Source organism: Hippocampus zosterae, chromosome 13 (genome assembly GCF_025434085.1).
Source record: "Hippocampus zosterae strain Florida chromosome 13, ASM2543408v3, whole genome shotgun sequence".
Lineage (NCBI taxonomy): Eukaryota > Metazoa > Chordata > Actinopteri > Syngnathiformes > Syngnathidae > Hippocampus > Hippocampus zosterae.
The window spans coordinates 8,766,353-8,793,438 of record NC_067463.1 but is presented as its reverse complement, the minus strand read 5'-3'; the positions used below and the strand labels follow the sequence as shown (position 1 = coordinate 8,793,438).

Genomic DNA, 27,086 nt, shown 5'->3' with positions numbered 1-27,086 from the left:
CATCTATGAAAATATTCAGTCAGCAAATGTTACCTGCCGTAAGAACAGCCAGTGGCGCCGCCGCGGGGAAGTGAGAGACAACGAGATTTTCTTCTGTTTACAAGATGTGTTCTCAAACCATGTGCACAGGACCGCACCGTGCCTCCGTGAGTTACAGCAGGCACAAATACCATCTCACCCCATGACATGCGCCACGCTGTCAAGTTCATCTGTGCACGTACGTATTTATATGATAAAAAGCTGCTCAAAAGCTCTGCGAGTTTAAAACATTAAAATTTTAAATCATTAAAACTAAGACGATTGTAAACGGACCAAAATCAGAAGCAATACTTGGACGCATCCGGCAATTCATACTCATTTTCAGAATGCGTAATTATGAATTACGTTCGAATCATTTTCATGCGACTATTTCTCTTCCAGTCCCTGAGTTATGACTTCTGCTGGCCAACGTTTGGACAACAGAGTTGCTAATTAGCAACAGTTTAAGAACCCAAAAGGATTTCAAACAAAATATCCAGATGTTCACCTGTACTGGGCCTGGAAGTGTTCCTGGACAAAACTGTGGCGCCCTCTGGGCTGCTGCATGCTGGTCAGGTCCTCCAGTGAGCTGGGCCCCTGGAGACATCAGGGAAAGCAGATGGTTAATAGTTTGAACCTCTAGATTTCGTACAAATTTGAATTGGACTGCTATTTGTGGGGCAGAACATTTTTAAGTCGCTGTTTGGAATCACGTTCACAGATGATGTCAGGCAAGCGCTCAACTTTATTCACGAGACTTCATTCTGACCGCATCACGGAATTGAATTGACCACGATCATTGGGGTAATTCGTATATCACACACACAAAAAAAAACAGAAGGGTACAGTAAAATACAAAATACACTTACTCACATACTCATGATAGCCGAAGCAATTTATTACCTTTACGAATATTTGACAAGAAATATATTATATATACAATAGCTACAAGAAGTATAGAGACACTTCGAAAAATACACAATTATGTTAAAAATCAAAGCAGGCAAAAAAAAAAAAAAAGATTAGATGAAAAGTACAGATATCAGTAAAAAATAACGCAATATTAATATGCGTCTGAGATCATCATCGTCACGGTTCACTTTACGTCTTCACCTTTGTGTTGTCTTCCTCATCTTCAATGGTTTGCGTCATCTTTCTCCGTTTGTTTGCTGTCGAAATGAAGTAGATGAACGACAACTGAAACACCGAAGACCGTATTTTTTTAGTTTTTAACATCCAAGCATGTGTTTTGGCCAAGGTAGTCGGATCCAGAGTTGATTTTCCATGACTGTTCCAGGACATCTCCAGTGACGACCGAGCCGATATGACGGACGCGAATCACGCCCCAAACACATTGTAGGCCAAAATTCCCAACCTGCTAGAGCACACACTGTCTAGTGTCACGCCATGTGTCACTTTTTATTTAGGTCACTACTTTTCTGAGTTATTTCAATCTTTTAGGTGTGGAAGCCAATTCGGAAAGTGTCTTCTCAGCTGAGACAGTTTCGGGAGAGGAGTCATACTTGGGAGTTGATAACCATCTTGAAAAACGAAAAGAATCTTCCCTGTTAAGCAGATACCCTGGCATTGTAGATGGCCTTCGTTAGCTTTGCATTTGCTACAAGCTGAAGTTTGTATGTAAACAAACAACGGTGCTATTCTTATTGCCATTAATTAGTGGGTAACACACATAATGACAACAACCTAATGCGCAGATGTTTTTTCACGAAATTAATAACATCACGGTAGTTGTGTCAATGGTTTGGTCTGACGCAAAAAGAATATTTGGCAGAAAGTACAATGAGATGATAATGTAAATGGAGCGGTTGTAAACAGGCTGCTGATTCAAAGGCGCACAAACAAGAACAAGTCCACATTTTCTCGGTCCAAAAATGCCATGGCTAAAACACTTGCAAGCAGTGCAAAAGTGTTTAGCACGATGTAAATCGGCACTGTTATACCAGGCCACTGACTATTTCTCTATAAAGTAATGATTGAAGTGCTCTTCAATTCTCTACAGTACATTTAGAATATCGCATGAAACACTGCTCATCCAGCTATTTTCACTTTGCTGCGATCCGTACATAAATCCACTGACACCAACAAAGCATCGACTGCATGGACTTGTCTGTCTCGACAAGAGTTTTGGGAAGCACTGGCGGAGAGATCGCTACCCTCTGGAGATGTCGGCACTCTTCTCCCGAGCACAAGAACATATGTCGTTATCAAATCCCAGCTGATTCCCTGTGGCGGGCGCTCATTTGGGGACACTCGTCGGTGTGCCTATGCAGCTCGCTGGTGAGTGCGTGGGCGTTTGGCGAGCAGTCAGGATGCGTATTTGGAGATGTCTATATGTGGCACAACATAAATGCACAACAGGCGCACTGGCCTGGAAATAGACCAAAACGAAGCCCTCCGGCAACAAATGTTATAGTCAAACAGACTTTTGAAGCAGTCTGTATTATGGTTCCCAACAGGAATTCTGTACCACTAGTTGGAAAGAAGAATGCAGAACATTTTTCAAGTTCCAACATTCTTTGGCATCTCCTATGAGAATTCCCATCGTCACATTGGTACCACCTCAAATGGTTTTCTTCTTTGCCTTTCTGCTTGTCCCGTACGCGGTTCTCACTACACCTATCCACCTTCGCTTAGGCTTTGCTCGAGCGCTCTTGCCTGGCAGTTTCGTTTTGATCATCCTTTTACAAATATACTCACCATCTCTCATGTCTATGACATTTCTCGACCTTTGTCTCCAAAGCAGCTAATATCGGAGGTCCCTCTATGGAACTCATCTCTCATCCCATCTAACGTGATCACTCCCGAAATGAATGTCGACATCTTCATTTCCGACACCCCCCCACCTCTGCCTCCTGCCGTCTCTTCAGTGCCACTGTCTCCAAATTGCACAATCGGGCTGGCCTCACCGCTGTCTTCTCAACATTCCCCTTCATACAAGCAGAGACTCTTCTATCACATAGTTCTATTCTTCCAGCTGTTCCGACCTGCTTGGTTTCTTCAATTTACCACACTGTTATGGACCGTTGAGTATTTATGTGAAGTCCTCTCCCCTCGCTATTTCTTCTCCTCATAGCCTCACTCTTCCACCTCAGCTCATCAACAAGCTTTGCAGAAGCCTGATAACGATCCTGGTCATTTGAATCGGGCGTGTTGGAGGAGGAAGAAATTTAAACAGGGTGGATAGGGGCTCTCAAGGGCCGGACTTGGGCACCCCTGCTCTACCTAATTCCTTGCTCTCGCTGCAGATCACAATGTGATCTGCAAACATCACGGTCCATGGGGATTTCCAGTCGAAACGCATTTGTCATACTATCCTTCACTTTTGCAAACAGGAAGGGGCTCAGACCGGATCCCTGATGCAGTCCCATCGCCACTCTAAACTCCTTTATCACACCCACAGGACACTTCAGCACTGGCCTGCAGCTCTCATACATACATGTCCTGCACTACCAAAATTGATATTGTATTGATATTTATATTATGACATGACTTAATGCACTGGCAAGAAAATATTTGGCTTATGCAATAATAAAAGTCAAATCCTATAGATTTAGGAATTAAGTTGTTTAGTATGTTAAGTAATGCTTAATAATTTGTAAACAAGGAGAGGCAAAGAGAAACCGCTGCGAGATGAGACTGTTGCACAGACGGTGAGTCAAAAAGAAAAGGGGAGGTGGGCCAGTGTGGTTGGCTTACGGGGCGTCATAGGTCGGTCTCCGGCCATTTAAACAAAACGCTGTCGGGGCAGTAAAGTGGCTGACTCACAACAATCCTTTCAATTGTGGAAGGCCGCTGTTAATTCGGTCTATTCATGAAGGTCATACAGGAACAAGATGGCCTGTGAGATAATGATGAAAAGCACAGGCATTTGAAACCCCGCTCAACCCTCCGACCTGCTTTTTTTTTTCTACTGGTCCGTCGCACAATATCTCACGATATTTATAGACCGCACATGTTGAGACCAATGGCAAATAGCCCCGCGGTGCATATCTCCTCTTCGGTGCCGTTCCTTGGTTAAAATCTGCTGCCAGTTTCATTTCAGAGCGGAGTGCAGTGAGATTTGCCACTCTGGCGGTTGTCATGGAGATGTCTGGTCAAAAACAAGAGGCAAGAAGAGAAATGAAACAGCCTCAGACAAGAGTCGCTGGCAGGGCTCAGGCGTACCAGCGTCGGCCCAGTGTGGAAGGGCTCAGTGGCAGCCAGCGACAGTGATTCAGGACCAAACAAACTGATGACTTTAGTTGTGACGAGTCAATGGATTGATTAGCCTCTCGAGAGTATCCATCTAACTCAAGTGTGCGATTTGCGCTGACCTTTATTGTGCGAAAAGAATAGAGAGCACTTTTTAAAACCGCGGTAAACTATCAAATCGGTAATTGTCCCGTGCCAATTTGAAACTGTTGCGCATGAGGTACAGTAGGTGAAGCTTGGCGTGCCAGTTAGGAGTTAGCACTGGGCTAGTTAGCTACAGCTCTTAAAAGGTTCCCAGAGAGGTTGGAGAGGCACTTGGCATACAAATCAATGACTCAATGTTTTACAGTCTTTTGAACTGTAGCGTAAGATATCTATTCGACTGCATGTCACTATCCTGTTCTACCTGTCCACAAGCATTAGAAAATCACAATCATTGGAAGAAAACAAACCTGGAAATGCGGGTGTGGCAAGAGAGAATAAACAGTAAACAAAACACGAAAACCAGCCTGCATTTTGGAAGCAGTTAGTCAGCACACCAGCAGGACTAGTTCTGCTATGACTGACAGCAATGAGTGGGGGAAGACTTGAGAAAAATGCCACTTTGGATTTGTGGATTTTTCATCTGAACTGAATCACATCGGTAAGAACCAAAACCAAATTGGATTGTGGGGCTCTTGACAAAATAACCATGCCTCATTTATTGTCTTCAATGAAACTAACAAATTATTTTGGAACGTCGGAGTAAAACCCATACAAACACGCCGAGAACAACTACCACAGGAAGGACAAAGCTTTCATATTGAAACCTGTGAGGTGGCTACGATAACCAGTCATTCACCCTACCGTCCACAGAAAAATATGTCGTGTAAAAATAACTCACATTCCACAAAGATGATTCGACTACCACGAAGATGATACGGAATAAATGGAAATGTCTTCAGTGAGAGTATTACATCAGATCCTTCACCCAGAATGCGTGTTTGCCTTCCTTCCGGGATGAAGGTAGACCCAAAAGTAACGTCAGTGAGCAGAAAAATGGTGGAATGTACTTTTGGATATACTCACTGTAATACCACCTCTGCAGCTGAGTAGTACCTAAAAATACTTCATTTCTTACTATTTTGTCTTGTCTGTTATGCTTTTGTAATTCATTGTGAGCCCTAAAATGTCTTAAAAAAGGGAAAGGAGTGTGAGTGTGTGCGTGTGCGTGTGCGTGTGTGTGTGTGTGTGTGTGTGTGTGTGTGTGTGTGTGTGTGTGAAGGACCACAGTACTAATTCATTTCCTTTCAATCACGTCTGTCTCGTCGCTCTCTGTTGAGGACACACAAGCTCATCTTTCCAATGTCTATTTAAAGAAATACCAATTTCCTGAATTAAACATTTCCTTCCAGAATTTTGGATCATCCATTAAAAGCCTTTTTGGGTAAAAGCTATTTGGCAGTGGCATGTCAATGATGCCCACTCTTAACAGTGGCCACTCTAACGGGGTCACATGCATACATGCATGTGTAGAGAATAACCCAGGAAAAGAGCAGGACAGTGCAACCACACACGCACGGACGATAAGGTTGATACAAGGAAGCTGGTTCAGAAAAAAAATTAAAAATAGGACACAATTTTCCTGAAAGGGCACAAAAAAACTGCCATTGTACTCTTTAGACTTCACTTGGAAGGTACAAGTACCTGTAGGTCCATTATACGCTAGTATGAGGACTAGAAATCTTGAGACATGCCTTCTCGACCCTTTCGTGGCCCCTGAATCTGAAAGTCATGTTGAAGAATTTTGTATTTTCGACTTCGGAGGAACATTTGGCGAAAAGAGGTTTTGATAAATTTTGTGTAGAATAAATTGTGGAATGGACTCACACATTTTCAAAAAGACACACGCCCAACATCTTGTGGAAAGTCTTCCCAAGAGCGGATGCTGCAAGGCAGTTAAAAGCCCTCGGAAACTCAACGTTTGCAGGGAAACAAAAGTTATGTCACAGCTGACTGACTTTGTTGATGAGAGCTCAAACTGCTCTCATATTGCGAGTGGTAATTTTCCTGTTTTGTGGTATGTAGCAAAATCTCCTTTTTTCATTGGGCTAGGTGTCTTCAATGTGTTTTGGGGGGTTTCTTATGAAAGAGGGTTGTGGATGTAGTCTGAATACTGGAGAGTTAAAAAAAAAAAGTGGATGGTTAGCTGTGGTGGTGCCAGTTGGAAAGAGGTTTAGGAGAGTTGAACCCTGTATAATTTAGCCCGTGATACAACTGAAGCACTTGAATGAGTGGGAGAAAGGCCCTGCCTTCAGAGGGGAGAGGTACAGTGACCTACCGGTTAGCAAGTGGGAATCTACTAAGCTAAGGGTTGCACGGACTCGCTCTTTGAGGTCATGTGAGTTAGCAGGTTTTTCAACCCAAGAGATTTAGGTTCAAATGCAGATTAAGGTCACTCCTCTTTATGACAGCTCTCAATAATCTGCGTTGATTGATAAAGCCAAATCCAATGATTGTGCTTAAATTCAATGACACCGGGTTCAAAACAACCAAAATGTCCAAAGCTTTCCGAACTTTACAAGGCGTTTAAAGGCCTTGGTCACCAATTTAACAAGAGGCTTTTCAACAATTCAGTTTGAACAAACAATTTACAGTATTACTCACTTTTGATTGACACAAAGATGCCATATCTTCATACGTTATTCTACCGGCAGCATGTTGCCAATTAAATGCTCTCTTTAATGAATCATTTAATCGTTTCCCGGGGAGAGAAATTTGTCTAACTTAATTAACTTTGAAAAACGACTTCAGCAGTTCAACAACAAATCCTGCCAGAGAGATTATCTTGTTAATTGAACAGAAAACTGAGGCGCGAGAGCAATTAAATAATGCAGCCCATTGGCCATTACACCAGTCAGTGATGATAAATGAAGCTTATTTTGTGCTTTCAAGGGGAAGTCCACCAAAACAGTTGATATATCGTAACTGAGATTGATGTGGTCAAAAGCAAATTTTAGTCAAATATGGCTGGCTATCTCCCGTAATGTATTTTTGACGGTGATTTTTTATTTAATGGTTTTCATTTTTGCTCAATATCACATATGTCAAGACTTCCTTCTTTCAACTTCCACACAATGAATTTCAGCTTTACAGTTCTTGTGGTAAAATAATGAGTGTACTGTGACACACTGTTGGAACAATCCCGGTAAAGGTAATTAGAAGCACCACTGACGTTCATTTAGCCAAATAAGACACCACACACACACCGCTCATAGTGAGGCCAACACATTTGAGGAAATGCTTTCATTTTTGGGTTGCTGATAATCGCATCAAACAGCATCACAGGTTTGTATTCCTTCTGGATACAAGGGTCAATGCTTCAGCAGCAGCAACCCACTGTCCAATAAATGCATCTCTCGTGTTCATTCCTTGAACCAAACCGCAAATAACACTCATGCAAACCCCACATTTGCTTCCATCTCGAACCGCCGCAAGCATCAAAGTTGCAAGCAGCAATGGTCAGAGGAGAAGCACTCAGTCATTCATCCCTCGCTGGCTGATAAGTCGAGACATTCCACCAGGAAAGAGGTTTTTTAAAAAAAAGATACTTGAATAGGCTAAGTGAATCCTGGATGAAAGCAGAAATGTATGCTGAGAATGATTTCACAAAGCTCACATTTGAAAGTCGCTTTCAGACTTGTCCTGGTTTAATCCCTTAAGAGGCGAAGAGGGCACTGGGGAGGGGAATTACGTGACCTGTCCATTTCCAGCCAGACACCGTTTCACCATGATAAAACGGGTCCACGATAACCTTTGAAACATTGGCCTTATCACTCTTCCGTGTCATTCATGTTATAAATATGAATGCCACTTTTAAATATTCTTTCATTATAACGGCAAGGGACTCTTTCAGAGGTGGGGGCGGGGGGCTTGTCTCTTTCAAGTCTTCGCACTCTCCATCTCTATCTGCAGGAATTTGTGGCATCTCAGAAATGCCACACGCTGTTAAAATCAAGTCACTGGCCAAGTGAGACAGAATCATGGTCCTTTGACTTAACCTGTCGAAGAAATTCATGGGTGGGCATTACCTCGCTTGATCAGTGGAGCACTTTAAAGCAACAGAATCATCCATCCATCCATTTTCTGATCCACTTTATCCTCACAAGGGTCGCGGGGCATGCTGGAGCCTATCCCAGCTGTCTTCGGGCAGTAGGCGGGGGACACCCTAAACTGGTTACCAGCCAATCACAGGGCACACAGAGACGATCAACCATCCACGCTCACACTCATACCTAGGGACAATTTGGAGTGTTTAATCAGCCTGCCATGCATGTTTTTGGAATGTGGGAGGATACCGGAGTACCCGGAGAAAACCCGCACAGGCACGAGGAGAACATGCAAACTCCACACAGGGAGGCCAGAGCTGGAATGCAACAGAATCATCAGCAGGCAAAATCGTGTTCATGGTACACTGGCTTGTAATAAAGACACCTGTGGACTGTGGCACAACCCTACTAAGCCTAAATCACAACAATATTGAACGTTTTGCACAGATTGTGCCACGCGCTACAATTAACGGGCAACGTCATATTAGAAACACAATTCTGTTCAAATTAAGCAAACATATTTGCTTAATTGTCCTTAGCCTGAAGTTGGTGACACATTGCATATTCAACCAACGCTTCCTCCTGCCGCTAATCAACGACTGAAACACAATCGGCCATAAACCATCCTTTCTTGAAACTGCATAACCGTAGCCAGTCTTCAGTCAGCAAACCGATGCGTTTACAGCTTGTAAACATCCAGCAGCTACCAGCAAGCAACACTGCTGCTTGTCAGCTGACTTGTTTCATTCATCGCCATTTGCCCTCCCCAGGAGAAAACCCAGGCCAAACTCTCATGGAGAACTATCAAACTCACTATTTCTGTCCATGTCGATAAGAGGCCTCGCTGGCTGCTTCTACCGCGTTTTTCACTGACCCCGATTTCAAAGTATCCGCAGTTGGCTGCGGGGGCCAGCGCCCCCCCCCCCCACACACACACACTCAATCCCGTCACAGTTAACCCCCCCTGCGGCATAAAAGGGCCATAGCACTGTCGACATTTAAAACGGAATAATGCATACATAATGCCTGGACACTAGTGTGGTGTTGCACTGGCAAACCACCGAGCTGTCGGCGGGATGAAATGGAGCAGTGCTTAAATGCACTGACTTGAAATAGAACTCACGGTGGACCTGAGGCTGAAAGCAACTCTTCTCTGTGCTCACTTTGTGGGCGCTCTGTGGAGATCTATGGCGCTGTCAAACAAAAGCAAACGTTTCCTGCTCTGCTCTCAAAAATTTTTTTTTTTAAATTGTGAGAATATTTCTGCCATGATTTCTTCCACCTGTTTAAAATATATAGTTCTAGGCTTTCAAGGTAGAAGAAGGCTGCACTTGTGCCAAATGTAATTCTTAAACAGGAATGACACGCAGTCCAAAGCAGACGTCAAGGCCAAACAATCCTAGACATGTCACACTCGTTTGATTAAAACATCCTGACAAAACTGCTATACTACTCCAATCCAATAGGTGGTGGTCTTGCACATTACAAAATGTAATTTTTTCATGGCGCGGTTAAATGCAGCAAATAATAATAAAAAGGACCTTCTTGGGCCTTTGCACCACCCTGTAAAAAATTAAAATGAAAATGGTTATGTATTTTTTGCGTTACCCTGCCAACCAGCCACTTAATGCAGGGGCGCTCAAAGTCTGACCTGGGGGCCACTTGCAGAACATTTTCATTGCCACATGGAATATTCTGAAAATAAAATTAAGCACTGATAGGAGAATGTCCTCCCCCTGCTTGTGGATTTTTTTTTCTTGGGGATGCCGCCTGTTGATTGCGCAAACTCTGCTTGCTACTTCAAGTCAAGTCAGCTTTATTGTCAAAAATGCTCTATGTATAACATACAGCGAAGATGAAATTTCTTTCCTCTCAACCACAAACTGTTCATACTTCCCTCCACTTGTCAAAACCCCCAGTTCTAACTGGGGAAAAATACTGAGAACACCTCGGACTTAACAGCAATCAAAACATACCTCCTCACCTCGAGCAATCAGGGATTTAAAAAGAAAAAAAATTATTACAGTACAATCAAAGAACAATATGACGTCTGCTTTTTTTCCTCAGCGGGTGCATGAGCTGTACACGCCGGCGTGTACGCGCTTCGTTATGCAAATGTCAAACAATAAATGGCACCGCTGTTGAATGATGCAATGGTGTGTTTGTGTGTGTGTGTGTGTGTGTGGGTGGGTGGGGGGGGGGAGTAAGAGGAGCACAACTAATTTTTCCATTTTGCATGTTCATTATTATCCCTTTGACAACCTTGTACTGATGTAGCGTCTCCACCATGAAGCCACAACAACATCGCAAGTACAACCATGTTACAAATAGACCATTTTTTTGCCCTTCAGCCTCTTTATCTATTCACTGTTTATCAAACGTTCTTTATGTTCAGCGTCATGAGGAAGCACCAATCTATCCCGGCAAGAGGAGGGCTACATTCCGCATTGGTCGCCAGTCAATCACAGCGCACAAAGAGACGGTCATTTACACGGACGGTCACCAAGTAGGAATTGATCAGAACCTGGCTGCGCAATAGTCAATTTTATGACGCAGAGGGTATTTTGTTGAGCCGACTGACTGAAAACAGACAAGTGTTTTTTTTTGGTCGTCACAAACGACGGGCTAACTTTGTTTAAAACAAACTTTTTTTAACACCGCATCCAGTTTACAAACTATCTCCCAGACAGGGCTTTTTATACAACCTGACCTATGAAATTAAACTGCACTTGGAAAAAAACACCGCTGTAAATGGTATTGTCAAGAAACTCCAATACTTGATTTTTTTTTTCCTTGCCAGAAATCACTTGATATTCATTGAGCCAAGCATTTCCAATGTCGAGACTGACACAAGCTACAAAGTGTGCACCAAGCTGTGACTGTGTTGCCGTCTGACTTGAGCTCGCTGAAGAATGCTACAAATGCGGTGCCAGGCAAACAAGGGGAGGGAAACTGAGCAGGTTTAGCAAGATCTCGTTGGAAGGCACATCAACCTTACTGAGCCGTCTTTGTGTTTGTGACATAATATTGCTGGGGCCAAGCAGTGAAACTGGTGGCACTTGCTCCCGTTACCAGGTGCAATACATGAAATGTGTGTCTAGCCCAGTGCAATCCAGCACTGAAGGAACAAAGCCACACATCAGTCACGGGGCTTAACATGTAAAATAGCGGCTCAGTATTATATCCTCCTCTCTGTCATCACGTTTGATAGTACATCTTTGATGGGTGATGATAGCGTGAGTGAATTAAAATGACGACAGTGAGCCGTGACAATATTAGAAAATTAGAGAGAGAGAGAGATCAACACCACAGTCGCAGCCCTTCTGAGTCACTTCAAATAAATCATTGGAGATATCCCCATCCATCTTTCGCCAAACGGCTCGTCACGTTCAGGCTCGGGGGGGGGGGGGGGGGGGGGGGTTAGCACAAAGGTCGCATACCGCCAGCCCAGACTGGTCACCCATCGATGGGATGTAGATAAACACGTCGGTACCCACACTTGCACGCCAGCATAATTTAATGGCTTTTGATCAACTAGGGAAATTAAAAAAACAATCATTCCTTCACGTCCCGAGAAGAATACAGAGAGAATGGAATTGATTCAATTTTTTCCAGTCCAAGCGAAACTGTTTGCATTTCACAGCAGAATGTGACAAGTGTTTTCACTGATTCAATGACTTATCAACTTTTTTCTTTAAAAAAAAAAACAAAAAACTTTATACTCTTTCCTGCATCAGGCAACTCAACCAAATTCTAAATTTTAACCTTCAGAACTACAACCAATCCTCCACTTTTCATTGTTTTAATAATATTTAGAATAAGTAGTATTCTCGAACCGATTTTAAATCAGACCGGAAAATTGGTGCTGCCCGGCCTTTTTTCATCTTAGGCAGCTAGCCGCTCCTTTCTTATCATTCTGAAAAAGTAATTCATGCCTTTGTCACATCTCTGCTGTAATCCCCTTCATTTTGGAGTTAGCCAATCCTCCATGTAGCGTCTCCAGTTAGGCCAAAATGCTGCTGTTAGCCTCTTGACCGGTACTCGTAAGATGGAGCGCATAACTCCTGCTCAGGCATCGATTCAACGGCTCCCTGTACATTTTAGAATTCTTTTTGACATTATTCTAAATTATTTCAACACATTTTACCTCTCAGAGCTCCTTCGCCCATGTGGCATTTCGTAAATGTTTCTAGAAAATGTATGAATGGATGGTTCCTTAAAAAGACACAGATAAGTGGCATTATCGTCGTCATCATGATGCATTGTCTTCAATAGATGATTGAGAATGAGGTGCAGGACTGGAGGAGAGAATAAGGATGACATCTATTAGCCTCCCTGCCTGACTACCTAGAGGTGATGAGCAAAGTCATTGGGAATCTGTTTACTTGCCTCCTGTTTGCTCCATTGCAATGATGAAATTTCAATCATTGTCACATATGTAAGAGAATTTTTTTCAACATTCTTTTTTTTTCTTGGGGTGGTGGGGGTTGGGAAATATATCACAAAATTATGCAAAAAGACTAAAATAATAAATCGCTTGTGTGATGAAAAACACTGCTACCTCGTGTACCACAGCGGGAAAAGTATCTGCTCACATTCAGCTTCAAGAACTCATTGGATAGCGCTTCACAGTGGACGGTGACCCGACGCAGACTGCAAAAGCAACAAAGTGTAATTTTATGCAATGGTTAAGTCGGTCACTTAACCTAAATCTGACTGAACATTTATTTAACTTACCCAAGATGAAAATGAAGGGAACATACTCTAAGAACAAGCAGGAACTAGATCTAGTGGAGGTTGCACTCAAATATTATAGGTTGTTTCCCGGCTCATGATATTTAAAAACACAAACGGGTAATTGATTCAAATGCCCATTTTTAGTGTAACTGTTCAGCATGTCAAGGATACGGGCACACAGCTAATGTGTACACACAGCACTGAGCGAGCATGAGGGTCCAAAGCTGAAGTGCCGGCATTGTCAGATTATCAGCCGAATACGGACAATGACACCATTGTATGATACAAGGAAATCTGTTTATAAAGCGGATCAACATTGAGAAAAAAAAATTCAGAGATGATCCCGACTATGAAAAGCCAGTCTCTGCCTGGTAGATTCAGAAGAGGAAAGCTGGCTTTATTATAGCACTGGCAGCCTAATGAGAGCCGCCGCCTTAAGATGTTTATTTGGCATAAAGAATGCTATCAGGGAGAAGGGATGCCATGAATATGAAAAAGAAGACCCTGTATTGAAGAAATGCCATGCTTGTCAACTGTTTCATGGTGCCCCAAGTCTAATTTTACAACACCCTCACAAATTTGCATTGACCTGTTCTCCAATTGCCAGTGCGGTACCACAAAGATAAATATTATTGTCAATCGGCTCATGTCGTGACAAAGGTGTCAAACAAAGTCATGATGTGTCTGCCTTGCTCATTTGCGGCATTTAGTTGAGCTACTCTAAAATGATCAGGGTGAAGAGATGGAAATTCCGCAGCCACTGCCAGCCTAAAGGGAAACAACAGAACAAGTTTCGGCTTTGATCCTCTCACAAAAGCCTTTCATGCCTTGTTTATTTACCGTATGTACTTGTGTACTGTTTACTAGGGATCAACAGAAGTATTCTTCGGCTTTTTTGCCAATACTTATCGATCTTTGTGATGCTCCATGTTAACAATGTAGCTGCTTTCAAAACATTCAAGAAGAATCTTTTTGTACCGTACTCCGATGATCGGGAGTAGTGTTTCCAAGCAAAAATAGACACAGACAGCAAAAAGAGCACCAAGCACATTGTGATGAGATGGAACATTATGGCTGCTGAAGAGGCACAGGGATTGAACCTGTCAATGCCTCCGACAAGATGAAAATCGAATCTCAAATTTAAACCATGATACTTTTCATACTTCAGTTTCATTTGTGTTACTGGCGGTATAGTACCAGAAAGGATAGCGGTAGTATCGACTGGCAAACACACACAAGTACAAAAGAAAGTTCATACGATTACAGATAGCCACAAAATGTATATGATAAGGGGCAGCCAAAATTCATTTGTGGCGGCGTTCCACGGATAAATGTATATGTGGGAAATACTACAGATGTAATATTACACAAAAACGAGCGACGATTGATAGAATCAGGCAAAATGTGATGGTACAGCTGATCACAAAATATACATAAAATTCAAATTATCGGATGATGCGCCAGAGATGGGTGTAAATTGTAGTTTCAAACTACACTCAGTGGATGGAAGAAGCAAGTGAAGCCGGTCGATTTTTACTCACCTTGGTGGCTTTGGTGTTTTTGCTACTGCTGCTGCTGCTACTGTTGTTGTTGTTTGGGTTTTTAGCATCTTCGTGAACTCTGTCCAAAAGCCAGAGGAGAAACTCCAGGGCGTCGTGTTGCGAGTTGCCCCGAAACTGAGAGCCATATTTGGCTACAATGCTCTGGAAAAAAAAGGACATCATCGCCAGTTCAATAAATGTTGGTATATTTGTTGTTTCATAACAGAGTAGAGACCAACACAGGGCTGTGAAAAAGTCTTGGAATCAGTGTGGTCATCTAAACCATAAATTCTTGTTGCGAATTTGGGAAGATTGAGCCAACTTCACTGAGTAAGCCAAATGGTTTTAAATTACCAGAACTTAACATTGATCTGAACCATCTGCATCTAAGATTAAGATTAAGAAAACCTTTATTAGTCTCGCAATGGAGAAATTCCAGATTCACAGCAGCAAAGTTATGAAAGGAAGAAGTAGAACAACAAAAAAAATAGGAGCTGCTGGAAAGGCAGCCACTCTCGCGGCGCCATTTTGAAGTCAAAAATAACAAAAATAACACAAGACAACACATAGGACAGAGACAGTCGTGCAATCTTCACCACTTTTCTGCATACACTTTGTTGTCTGAAGCAGTTATAGATGAAAGAGGAGAGGATCAAAGTGTCCTTTCACCATTGGATCAGAGACATCATGCTGAAAATGTGCACACGTCTGCTACAAGCTAAGTTTTGAAAGCAAACACGAAGCTGTAGCGTCCATTGACGAAAAGAGATTAGTTCACTTCTCCTGTCCCACATAATCCGCTTCAAACTCCAAGCCGCGACTCCCAGCTCCAAATCCGCATCGGCACTCCGCGCCAACGCTCCTTTCTTCTCATCGTCGGCTCCTCAAGACCTCCATCCATCCAGCCGCAGACCGTTCAACAGCACCGATCTCTCCGCTGAACAAAGCGGGGCTGTGAAAAATGCTGCCCATTACAGGCGCAAGACACAAGCGCCCCGGGACTGTCCAGCAACGACAATCTAGGGTGTCCAATTCATTTTTGTCGCGGGCCACATTGTAGTTCCGGTTTCCCTTGAGGGGGCCATTATGAATTTTGGGAAACCATATACAGTAAATGTTTAATCCTCTCGACATATTACATCCACAGCGCACAACAAATGGACGAATAAGTAGTTTTAAAATCAGAAGTCAAGAAAAATGACTTATTGTGGATTACATGTGACAATTTGAAATTTTGGTTCAGACTTTCGCAAGCATCATGGAACTTAACATGATTTGCTTTCGCGGGCCACATAAAATGATGTGTCGGGCCAGATCTGGACCACAGGCCATGACTGACATCTGCGATCTACAGGGTCATGTCGCGTTCGATACAAAGTTATACCACCCCAGCCTATGATTGTCGACAACATGCTGGTTCCATAATTAGGGGCATGACATGTCAAACAAAAGTGGAGGAACATTCCGTCCTTTGATTTCATCACTGGGCAATTTACACTGAAAGCGACGTGTAACTGCTTTAACATTTGCAACTCATGACAACACGGCTGTCTACCAGGTACAAAGTCACGCTTGCATTCTCTTTGAAGAGAGTTTTTTTTTAATGATCAAGCCAGCAGCGATATGACTCTTGTGCTTTAAATTCACAGTTTGTGTGGTCACCGGTCGGACAAACTAAAGCACCAAACTAAACGGGTTTTCGTGTGTTGCAGGGTGCGGCGCTTGTGTTTAGTCGCAGCTGCTGCCAGGCTAAGTGAGACCATCTGCTGTGCCTGTGATAGAACACCATGTGAGTTTTATTTGCCGTATTGAAAACTGACGAAACAGATGGAAGACGGAATGGTCTTTCGTCAAATTAATACAAACCCAAGGGGAACACACTTCGATGAGGGCACGATTATCGGTGTGCCGGGAGAGGCGGGGACTTCTGTTTAGTGCCCTCATTATTTTTCCTCACTTGTAATTTGGTCCGTGGTTCATTTGGAGTTCACAACTGGCATCTTTAACATGCATAATGAACACCAACGAAGACATATTTAATGGCGGGATGTGTCGGGTCTGATGTTTCTTTTTTTCCCCCACTCGTTACAACGGAAACACAATTTTACGCAACGACATGGCAATGCGGAGATGATTACATGGGTGACAACTGCAACTCCAACAAAATAAGAATCGTATCTCAACGTCGCTTTCAACACAAAGCGGGAGAGGTGAGGGCTGAGTGTCAAACTTCACATGCCAGTCGACTCCGACTCCGATATTACCATTGTAATACTTTTTTTTTAAATATCAATTGATATTTCACTCTGGCAAACTGAACATGTTAATCTTGACAACAGCCAAGGGCACACATAGTATGATGTAAATGATTAAATGTGAAGACAACAACGGGTGTTTGATTTGCACAACCTTTGCTTCCTCTGCCCTCCCAAATTGCCAGCACCATCACTCTCGTCTTTAAACAATACACATCAGAGCTCAAACAGGACTGGAATTAGGCGGTCACATCCATCACATACCAAGTGAGCCTCTCCTCATCACTGTGCATCCCGCCTAACAGGATTGGATTGATTCCAGTGTGACAGGCAGTGAAACATGAGGACCATTTTCAGACACATTATTTTTTAACCAAGCTTCACTTGTACAGGTGTGTCCGGAGGCAGCAATCACTCACTAACACAACTTGACCTTGCAAAATCATTTTTTTCTTTTTCCCATTTCATTATAAATGAACAATTGCCTGTGTGAACTGAGCTTATTACGCAAGGTGGAGTGGAATTTGGACTTGGCAGAAAATTATCCTTTTTAAAAAATATATTTTTGGGTTAAATAGAAGATTTTTTCCACAGATGTGCTCAACTTCTGTTTCAATGATGATAAACAGAATAATGCTTCCCCAAGAAAGTGCCAGAGAGCTCAAAATCCCTTTGGTAATGCCTAATTGTTATCTTTTGCCAGTAAGGTAGTTGAGCGCTCCTGCTGATCATGCTTCACTTCATTTTGCCTCAGTTGCTATTAACAATCTGGCAACATTTTTAACTATCTATTTAATCATGAATCATCAAATCCAGGATGGCACCCACTGGTAATTATACGTAGCTAACAATTAGGTGATTGTGAAAGCATAACATACCGTACCCATCCATCCGGTCCATGCGTCCATTCGTACATCCATTTTCAATAGCGCTTATTTGCATTGAAGGTGAACTGGAGCGGGTTAGCTCGTCACCAGTCAATCGCAGGGCAATACAGTGGACCACTGATATTTGCGTAACATTGGGACAGCTGAGAACAATGAAAATCTGCGTACAATTGATGTCCATTGAAATGTATCATGGAGGTGCGAGGATTATCTTCTTCAAAAGATCTGTTTTTCCATGAAAAATGTCTGTGTCTGCAGGAGTTTAGGAGCCCAAAAAAAACCCAATACAGTTTAAAAACTGAAATAAAAATGTAAAAAATTGGACTAGAAAAGGAGTATACAGAGGTCCATTGTATCGACACATTCACAGCTATGGGTAATTTAGACTTGAATTAACATAATATGAATTTTTGGGGAATGTGGGAGGAAGCTAGCATGCCCTGAGAAGAGCCACACAGCAATGAACAGAGATTTGAACCCAACACCTCCCTACTTTGAGGCAGACCTGATCACTGCAAGAGCTCCGTGCTACCTAATACACTGTAGCGTTGTGATACTTGATTATTTTCAACGCATCTCTTGTATTAGATCTCATCACATTAAATGTGCCTCCAGCATTAATCTGATGCAACATGGAGTACAGTATACTAATTGTTGTTTACTCATAAAAAGATAAGTCATTACCGGTATACTGCAAAAAATTCTCACAGCACCATCTGTTCCATTCAGAAAAAAAAAGACTCATCACAGTCCAGGTGGCACATATCCACCACGAAGATTAGTGTGTGCAAACATTGTAAACATCCTCAGTCATGAGAGGTCTTTGAAGGAAAGGGGAGGCAGGATGAGACAAACACTCCATCAATGTTGGCCTGCATCACTCTCACACACCTCCGATGCTCCTATGCACCCCCCAAACGTCAAACACCTCTCTCCATCTCCTCGCCTGAGCTCCTTGAGCCTCACGGAGCCGCGGCTCTTCAAGCGTGAAAAAGATGAATCTGCACCCCTTTCGCCGAAGCAACCCGCACATGAAGTGCCTGTGTTGTTAAAAACCCTTTGGGGCCGCCGGTGTTCAACCGTGAGCTGTGTTTTCAAGTCCTATGAATGTATGCCAACACTGTGGCATACATTTATTTATGCACACTTGGTCCAATAAAACTACATGTCATCCCTCCAGATGCAATCAGCATCAAACAAGCAGTGAATCAATGTCAAAACTGAACATTTCGGATCTTGAGATAAATCCTCATGTCTGTTTTAACTCTCAGGCTTGAATCAAGTGCAACTGGACTGCTCTTGTCTTTGAAGATGTTTCGCCTCTCACCCCAGGAGGCTTCTTCAGTTCACGCGAGAAAGGACGATCATAAGTTGGTGTTGCAAACCCAACAATGTTTTTTTTCGGCTGAATGGAATATTAATGAATAATTTTACCCGGCGACATATTGACAGACAAAAGCCTCTTTGTAAGGCATCTTAACAATTGTCATTTCGCATTCCAAATGAATGTCACCGTTGATAGTTGGCACGTGCCTCCAACGTGGGGCACAAATATTTGGGTTTGCCACACCAAATGAGGCTGGTGCAGTCCTTACCAAGTCTAACTAGTTAAGGCACACATCTACGACAAATATAACAGTCCAGTTGCAATCAATTGAATGCCCCGAGAATGAAATGACAATATCCACAAATACGCTGTGATTTTGACACATAGTAAGTCAGTGTTGTTTCAATGAATTTTACTAAATGACACGCCTAGCCAGCCGGAGGCCTGATTTATGTAACTGGCTAAAAACCTGAATGATACTGTATAAATCAAAAAAAGCAGCATTCGAGGAAGATTCTGGATGAATTCTACATTGTCATTCAACAGCGCAACGACCTCAGGAAAAGCCAACCGGTCAAAAATAAACAATGTCCTTGAGTGTTGTGAAAGGCGCTTACAAATGTGATGTATTATTATATTATTATTAATAGTTAAAGAGCTTGTTGGAGTGCTCAATTTGGAATATGAGGTAGATGGCGCTGTTGTGACAAATCAGGATCCATCCATCCATTTTCTACCGCTTATCCGGGATTGGGTCACAGGGGCAGCTGCTTTGTGCAGGGAAGACTTCCCTCTCCCCAGCCATTTCTTGCAACTCACCTCGGGAGATCCCAAGTCAGCCGGGAGACAAAGTCTCTCCAGCGAGTTCTGGGTCATCCCCTGGAGATTCTGCCGGATACATTCAGCATTCGTCAGCAGAGAGGCATTCAGGAGGCAATCTAACCAGATATCCACTTGATCTGGCTCCTCTCAATGTGGAGGAGCAGCGGCTTGACTCCGAGTGTCGCCTGGATGCACAAGCTTTTCACCCTCTCTCTAAGGGAGCGCCTGGACACTCTGCGGAGGAAACCCTCAGTGGAAACGATTCCGACTTACAGCCCAAATCCCCCTGCAAGTCCACTAAGCACATGTAGACTATTTGGGCCAATTAGCATGCACCCTCGAGGAGGTACGCGCTACGGGTTAGTATTTTTTCCCTATCTTCACCAAAATGTAATCGTCCTTCTTTGACCCACGAGGCAGTCTTCAGTTTGCATAGCGCTTCCATTAACTGTTTCATTATGCCAAAATGCCAGCTGTGAAAATTTGTCAGAAAAACAATAAATGTAGAGTTAGCTTAATACCAAAATGAACATGCCAATACCACTTTCTGCTAAGTTCTGTACTAGAACACAAGACTGTTGGCGTCTCACAACTCGAGAATACTGACACATTTCTCAACAAGAACTTAATCAAAGGCTGCAATCATTTCGTTTCAATTTGCTTTCGGAATTTGAACATGAACTTTAGCTCAGAGCCTCAGTTTAGGCAGCCTATATAGGAGACGTTTTAATTTTTGTTTTAAAAAAAGTTTGTCTCTTTGTAATGAACGGGTCTCAGAATGAAAAAACAAATTTGTTTGCTTTGTTGAATTGAAATTATAAGACGACCTGCTCATTAGTCTCCAGACTATGGCAGATAGAGATGGAGCAGCTTGTTATAGTGGCCTCGCTAAACACTTTTTTTCCCCTTCTCTGGTGTGTAAACATTGAGTAAGGCATGGGTGGATTTAAAGTTGCAGTCTTTGAGTATTTGCACACTGTAACATATGTTGTTGATACCACAAACCTACCGCCTCCTCGACAAAAACTTAGTAAAACCAAGTCGCTTTACATTTATTTCATACACTGTTCAAGTGCAACGCAATAAGGAAATTGTCCCACCAAAAGTGTGACTTGGTGAACTTTGACATATGAAAAAAAGCGCGACTGGATAGCAAAAGGAACTCATCAAGCAAGAGGCTCAGGAATTCTTGAGCCGTATGGCCTCCAAATCAAGAGGAGTTGAGGAACATAAATTTCACACTTGAGGAATTAGGGAGGAATGTTGTGGCAACAAGCAGCTTTCACGGATTCCTGTCCTTTCTTTACTATGGAGACAGGACAGGGAGGGCCATGGTCTTATTTATAAGCTCAGCCCCCCCTCCTCTCCTCTCTTAGTACACACCGCTGGAGACATCTCAGCATGGGGCCTCCTCCTCCTTCCTTCCTCATCCTTGTCCTCAGCTTCCAGGCCGAATGCACTTGCTACAGTAACACACACACACACATCAGTGTGTCCGTGAAAGGGGAAATGAAGGAGATATTTTCCTTTGCGATGCAGAGGAGAGGCCCAGCGGGTGCACCGGTGATCGAGCCAAAATATCCATCTTGGTGCGGGACAAGACATGGCTCGTGCACCGCAAACCGTTCAGCTCAAATGAAATAATCTCTTTCTCCTTCGAAGAAGGCGACAATTCCATCTGGGAAATTTCCCACATCCTTGATCATTCTTTATTGTAGCCTGCGGTAATGAGAAGATCAAGTGGGTGCCACCCCCCTATTCAGGCATTAAGAGCAGGAGGCAATAGAACCAACTCACAGTAACCACCATTTTGTCACAGTGCCTTAAATGAGATGCACCGAGGCGATAAGGTAAAGAACAAAGACATGAACACGCTCACGACACTGATCATCACCCTTCCTCATTAGACAACGGAACCTCCGAAGTCCAACACAATCGCTTCTGGTCGACCTCCAATTTTTTCGGACATGGAAACAACTGGGTCAGTCTCACGACAAACTAAACTGAGTTCTTATCATGAGTAGCCAAATATTTTTACACACAGTGTATCAGTATGATAAGTTGCTAAAAACGTGTTGCCTTGATTTCATGCTTTATCATTTTATGTTAAAAAAAAGAAAACAAAGAAAGGTTTTATTTGTATGGTGGTGAAAATTTGACCCTGGAACACCCCCTTTCTTTTCTTATTCAAAATCCAGAGAACATCTAGATCTCGTATTATGTACAATAGGGGGGCGGGGGGGGGGGGTGTCCAGCATGTATCCGACATATTCTTTTTTTTCCCACACCTGAGCTTATGCAAGTCTGTTATGGCTCACAGCAGCTTGTCTGAGAACTGTTTTGCCGTCATCCAATAAGCCCAGGAGGGGCAGTTTCACAGCAAGACAAGCGCTTGTTGACCACTTCTTAAATGGCCTTGAGTTTCAAAAGATCACGTTTTGTGTTTTGTGCTTGAGCAGGCTGGCGAATCGGAGTTGATCAGTGAGAGTCTCCTCTCCCTCCAAACGACTGCCGCGGAATGCAGCCTAACCACCTCGACGTGCCGGTCGGTCGCGCAGGTGAGTCAGGCCGAAACGACATAGCCGGTGTGTAAATCAGTCACAGCAATGCAAACTAGTTCAGTCATAAAACCTCATGTGAACGACATCACGTGACCAAGCCCCGCCATCGTAACATGACCTGTGTACTGTACTTCTGAACAAGGAAACGGGACAGAGGAAATTGACAATCAAAACAAACCTTCATTACAAGTGTCAATAGTGGTTAGCATGCCTGTCTCTCGGTTCTGAAGGTTGGGGAGTTCGAATCACGGAACAAGCCCTCCTGAGTGAGATTTGGGTGTTCTCGCCATGCTCGTGAGGCTTTTCTCCAAGTACTCTGGGTTCACCCCCCACTTTCTCCATCCCAATCTCAAATGTATTTTCCATAAATGCTTTGGGGTCTTAGGTTAGGCCTATGCTAAAATGAAAGCAAACCGACTATGAGAGACACCATGCACAATCTACTTAAATTTGTTATCTTACTCAACACTTTGACCTGCAGAAGGGCTGGGTAAGGATTCAATATAAATAGAAATTGCACTCAATATAATATCGATTCAAAAATAATAATAATAAGGAAGCAAACATCGTAATTATGCAGGTTGTGGCCTCTGCGGCAACAATAAGACATTAGACTTTTGCCACAATTATACAAGCACCAAAGAGTAAATTTGGAGCACACCAGATATGAATGGTATTTTTCCTCTTCATAGTTGTGCTTTATTATTTTTTTTAATCTTTAATCAATGTAATTGTTTTTTTTTTCAAACAGGCAAAAAAAGTTCAATGCGTAGCGCTACTAAGCACATTATGTCAAGTCAAGTCAACTTTATTGTCCAATGTGCTACATGTGCAACATATTGACAATGGATGTCTATTCAATATTTAAATTGCCACTTTTATTTGACTCTACATTGTCCATAGGTGAGAATGTTAGTGTGGATAGTTGTCTAGATGCCCTGTGACTAACAGGTGACCAGTCGAGGGAGTATCCTGCCGATCACCTATAAGGTCAGCCTTGATTAGGCTCCAACTGCCCTGCAACACTAACGAGGACACGTGCTATGGAAAACAATTGATGGATGGATATTTTGTCAGCAGAATGTATCCCTGCAGTGCCTTTAAACACACAGTTTTGTCACGTCACAGCCAATTAGGGCTTTTTTGCTTAGGTAGAGATTTTTCTTTTTGGTGTGGTTAACTGGGGAGCTGCCATCAACAGTAACTTTAAGATTACCACTGCCTCATTCTCTGTCCATAGAGGAAGTAACCTACAGGGCGGCCGATGTTTTTTTGGTCCCTAATGGTCCTCCTGCCTCTTTCCTCAAGTAGTGGCCATCCCTCGAATAGACGTCGGGCCCCAATTAGCTGCAACCCTTTCTCCCTCGATCCGAAAAAAAGGTGCTATAACAGTAATTGTCTCAGTACATAGACACTGTAGTAATCTCTTTGGAAGTCTGCTGCTAACAAAAACGGCAGCACCTAACAAAGCAAGTGAGCAGTCCGATGAATTGTGGAGTGGGTCCCACATTAAAAGCCTTTTCAGGTGACAATGTTGTGGTGCCCCTGTCCGGCACTCTATATTCATGACATGATACAAGAAATTTCAATGATAGTTTCACAATTAGCATCTTTATAATGTACTAATTAAGCCTTTAAGAAGATTTTACTGTTATGTAGTTCCTTGTTTTGTATGATATAGTTAAGGTGTTCTGTATATTTAACATTTGATACTTTCTGGGCCTTATGCCTTGTTCAAGACATTCCTTGTGGAAGGATTTAACAAGAAGATGTGTGCCACATGGTAAAAGATTCATTGATCACTGATCAAGTGGATAAAAGTCAAAATGTTGAATATTACAATGTGCTGATTTTATCATATTGATGGAATTTGTCGGAGCCCGGACCTGTCAATGTCAGTGAAGCGATATAATATTGTTTGCATCCATGTTCATGTTTTGAGAAGCAACCAATCGGCCTCCATTCTAGCAACTTCTTTGCTTTTCTCAGTAAGAGTCCTTTTATTTTGTTTTAGACTCAAATTTCACCCGACAAATCGTACCATTGGTTGAGAAAATTGCAAAAGTATCTGAGTGAATAAGCATCCTCCCAGCCGCACCCACATAATAAAATACTGTTCAATAAAATACCTCAAAGAGGAGCAACAATCATTTAATGCACTATTGCACCGACTCGACGTTACATCGTGACACACTTGCTTAGCTGCCTTGAGGCCCACTGTTTTCATTTGACTGGCTTTGGCTTGCATGTGCACATCAAATGGCCAATTTATCACTTAATGGCAAGTTAATGACACAATGTAGGCAAGTTTTTTACAGCCTCTGGCCCTGCTTTGCGCGAATCATTGAGTGCCCTGATAACTGATTCCAATTAATTTTGAAGTATAAGCACTACAGTGTCAACATTTGCACATATAGCAATCTGGTGGGGAATAATTCCTAATAGCAGACGTATTTCTTGTGGTATAGTGCACTTTTGTACCTTAAGGTGTACAATAGTGTGTAGCACTTTTGCAACTCTATTGGACTATTAGAGCTTTGGATCACTTCTGCATGCTTTTGGACAGGGAAAGAATTGTTTGAGGTCAACGGAGAAGAAACAGTTAATCATTCAAAAGAGATGTATTTACATAACGCAGGGCATCAGACAATTTTCCTCTCCTCTAGAAGCACAGTCAGCCCTAAATTAAAATTGTAGAGGCAAAAGCAGAATCTTTCAGTCGATAAATTAGCTTACAAAATAAATATCCACATTTTCTCATATTGAGTCAGTATATTACGAGTAATTCGCAGTAACTCTTCCCAAAAAATAATTTCAGGCCTTTTATCACAACAAGATTTGGAGTCATTATCAGGATTTATCTCTTGTGGAATATAAGGTTTATTTGGGAAAAAGCAAGCACTGCTTGTACTCTGCCATTGTTCATCGTCTATAGATAACCCCAAGAACTTCCTCTCAACACGACATGAAAAAATCCGACTTCCCCGCTTTCCTGGAATGCAGCACAAGTTTAAGGTACAGCCGGCGACGACCTGCTTTGACCACGCCCATTTCACACTCGCCTGCCATCGCGACGCACCTGTGGCGTCTTGTGACTACTACACTGAAGACGGTGGACAATAGAAAGACAGTCAAACTAACACAAGGCATACTACCGTTGTGTGAAATGTTCAAATATGTTTAAAGAATTAATGACACACTAGTCTCACCTTGAAGTCCACAGAGAGCTGCGGCGTGTACTCCAGCGTCCACAGGGCTCGAACAAGCGACGCCAGCTGCTCGGTCACCTCCCCCCTGGCGGCCTCGCCGTTCACCCGCCGGGCCAAAGCGTCCGTTTTATACTTCTCCAGCCCTAGGTACTCGGCCAGCAGATCGGTGTTGCTGAGGCACTGCACCACGGCGTTCATGAAACAGGTGTTTCCGTGGTTTTTGAGCCCCAGAGCGCCGGGGGTCTTATCGCCGTAGCACCATGACAGTCGTTCCTTGACCGAGCCGTGGGACGACAGCGTGGAGCTCTTCTTCACGGCACCCTCTTTCGAAACACCCGCAGCGTCTTCGTCTTTAAAGCCGCCGGTGTCGCTTCGACCGAAGCCGCCGTCATCGTCTTCCTCCCCGGGCTCCGGCGGCCGTCCCTCGCCGAAGTGCGCCAAAGTGCTCAAAGTTTTCAGAATCCTGCCCATGAATTGACTGAGAGAACGAAGAGACCTTCGCCGGGTGAACATGCCGCTCCGGTGCTTCTTCTCTTTCCGGTTAGTCGTTTTGGCTTTCGTGGGTTTGCGCGTCTTCTTGTGGGAATCCATGGCTGCTGTTGCTGCTGCTGCTGCCTGCACCTGACAGGAGGAACACTCTCTCTTCTGTGGTGGAGGAGGAGGCGGAGGCGCACCTGTCCGCCAGACAGTCTAGTCTTCCTCCTCCTCTTCCTCCTTGAGCTCCTCCCGCCTTTCCGCAAACATCGCCGCCGCCAAAGTGGCACTGAACCGGCACTGGGAAAGCATGTGATGAACTCGTAGCTTCTATCGATGTCGTGGCCTCCTCATCCTCTGTACCACTCGTGGTCCTACATGACTACTCCCGAAGCTAACGTTGCCTCCTCCCGCCCCGATAGTGAGAGCAATCCCCGCCCCTCACAACGCACCCGGGAAGAAAAATAAACACGCACCGACCACTTCATTAGGTCCACCTGCCATTGACGTGCAATGGGAGTCGTGCCGCCCCGAGATGCGTGTTGGAGTCTTTCCGCTACCGCGCGTGGATCTTAGAACACTTTTCGTATTGAAAGCATTGGAAATGTCATTACAGATATGGATTAAAAGTCTATCCTCAGTTATTTGTTGGAAAACTCATCTATTCACTATTTTTTGTCTGAAGAAAAAGGTCTGCCTGATATTCTAATCCGGGTGCCCACCGGCACTAGGTGTCCCCCTAGGACCACTTCAGTAGTCTTGGGAACATTCTATTGGTGTAAATTGGTAAACAATGATTTAAAAAGTATAGATTTTGTACTGTATAGCCCAAAGGTCAGTACTGTGGTGCATAAACAAACCATAGCGTTTGTGGAGAGAAGTTAGCTGGCACAATCACGATGAGAATATTTCCCCCAAAATAATTTGAGTGAATTTGTTTTTTCAGGTGTGTATG

At 43.3% G+C, this 27,086-nt stretch overlaps 1 protein-coding gene across 1 annotated transcript in view; it reads right to left on the bottom strand.

Moving 5' to 3' along the window:
• usp43a (ubiquitin specific peptidase 43a) overlaps positions 1–26,614 on the bottom strand; it is a 58,733-nt gene extending 32,119 nt beyond the window's left edge. Inside the window, exons 1-3 of the mRNA XM_052084067.1 lie at positions 25,658–26,614; positions 14,597–14,758; positions 527–615 (exon numbers count right to left, since the gene is read on the bottom strand). Coding sequence (XP_051940027.1) covers positions 527–615; positions 14,597–14,758; positions 25,658–26,248 — 842 coding nt within the window. The 5' untranslated portion in view covers positions 26,249–26,614. The remainder of the gene's footprint in view (positions 1–526; positions 616–14,596; positions 14,759–25,657) is intronic.
• Between the last annotated feature and the right edge of the window lie 472 nt (positions 26,615–27,086).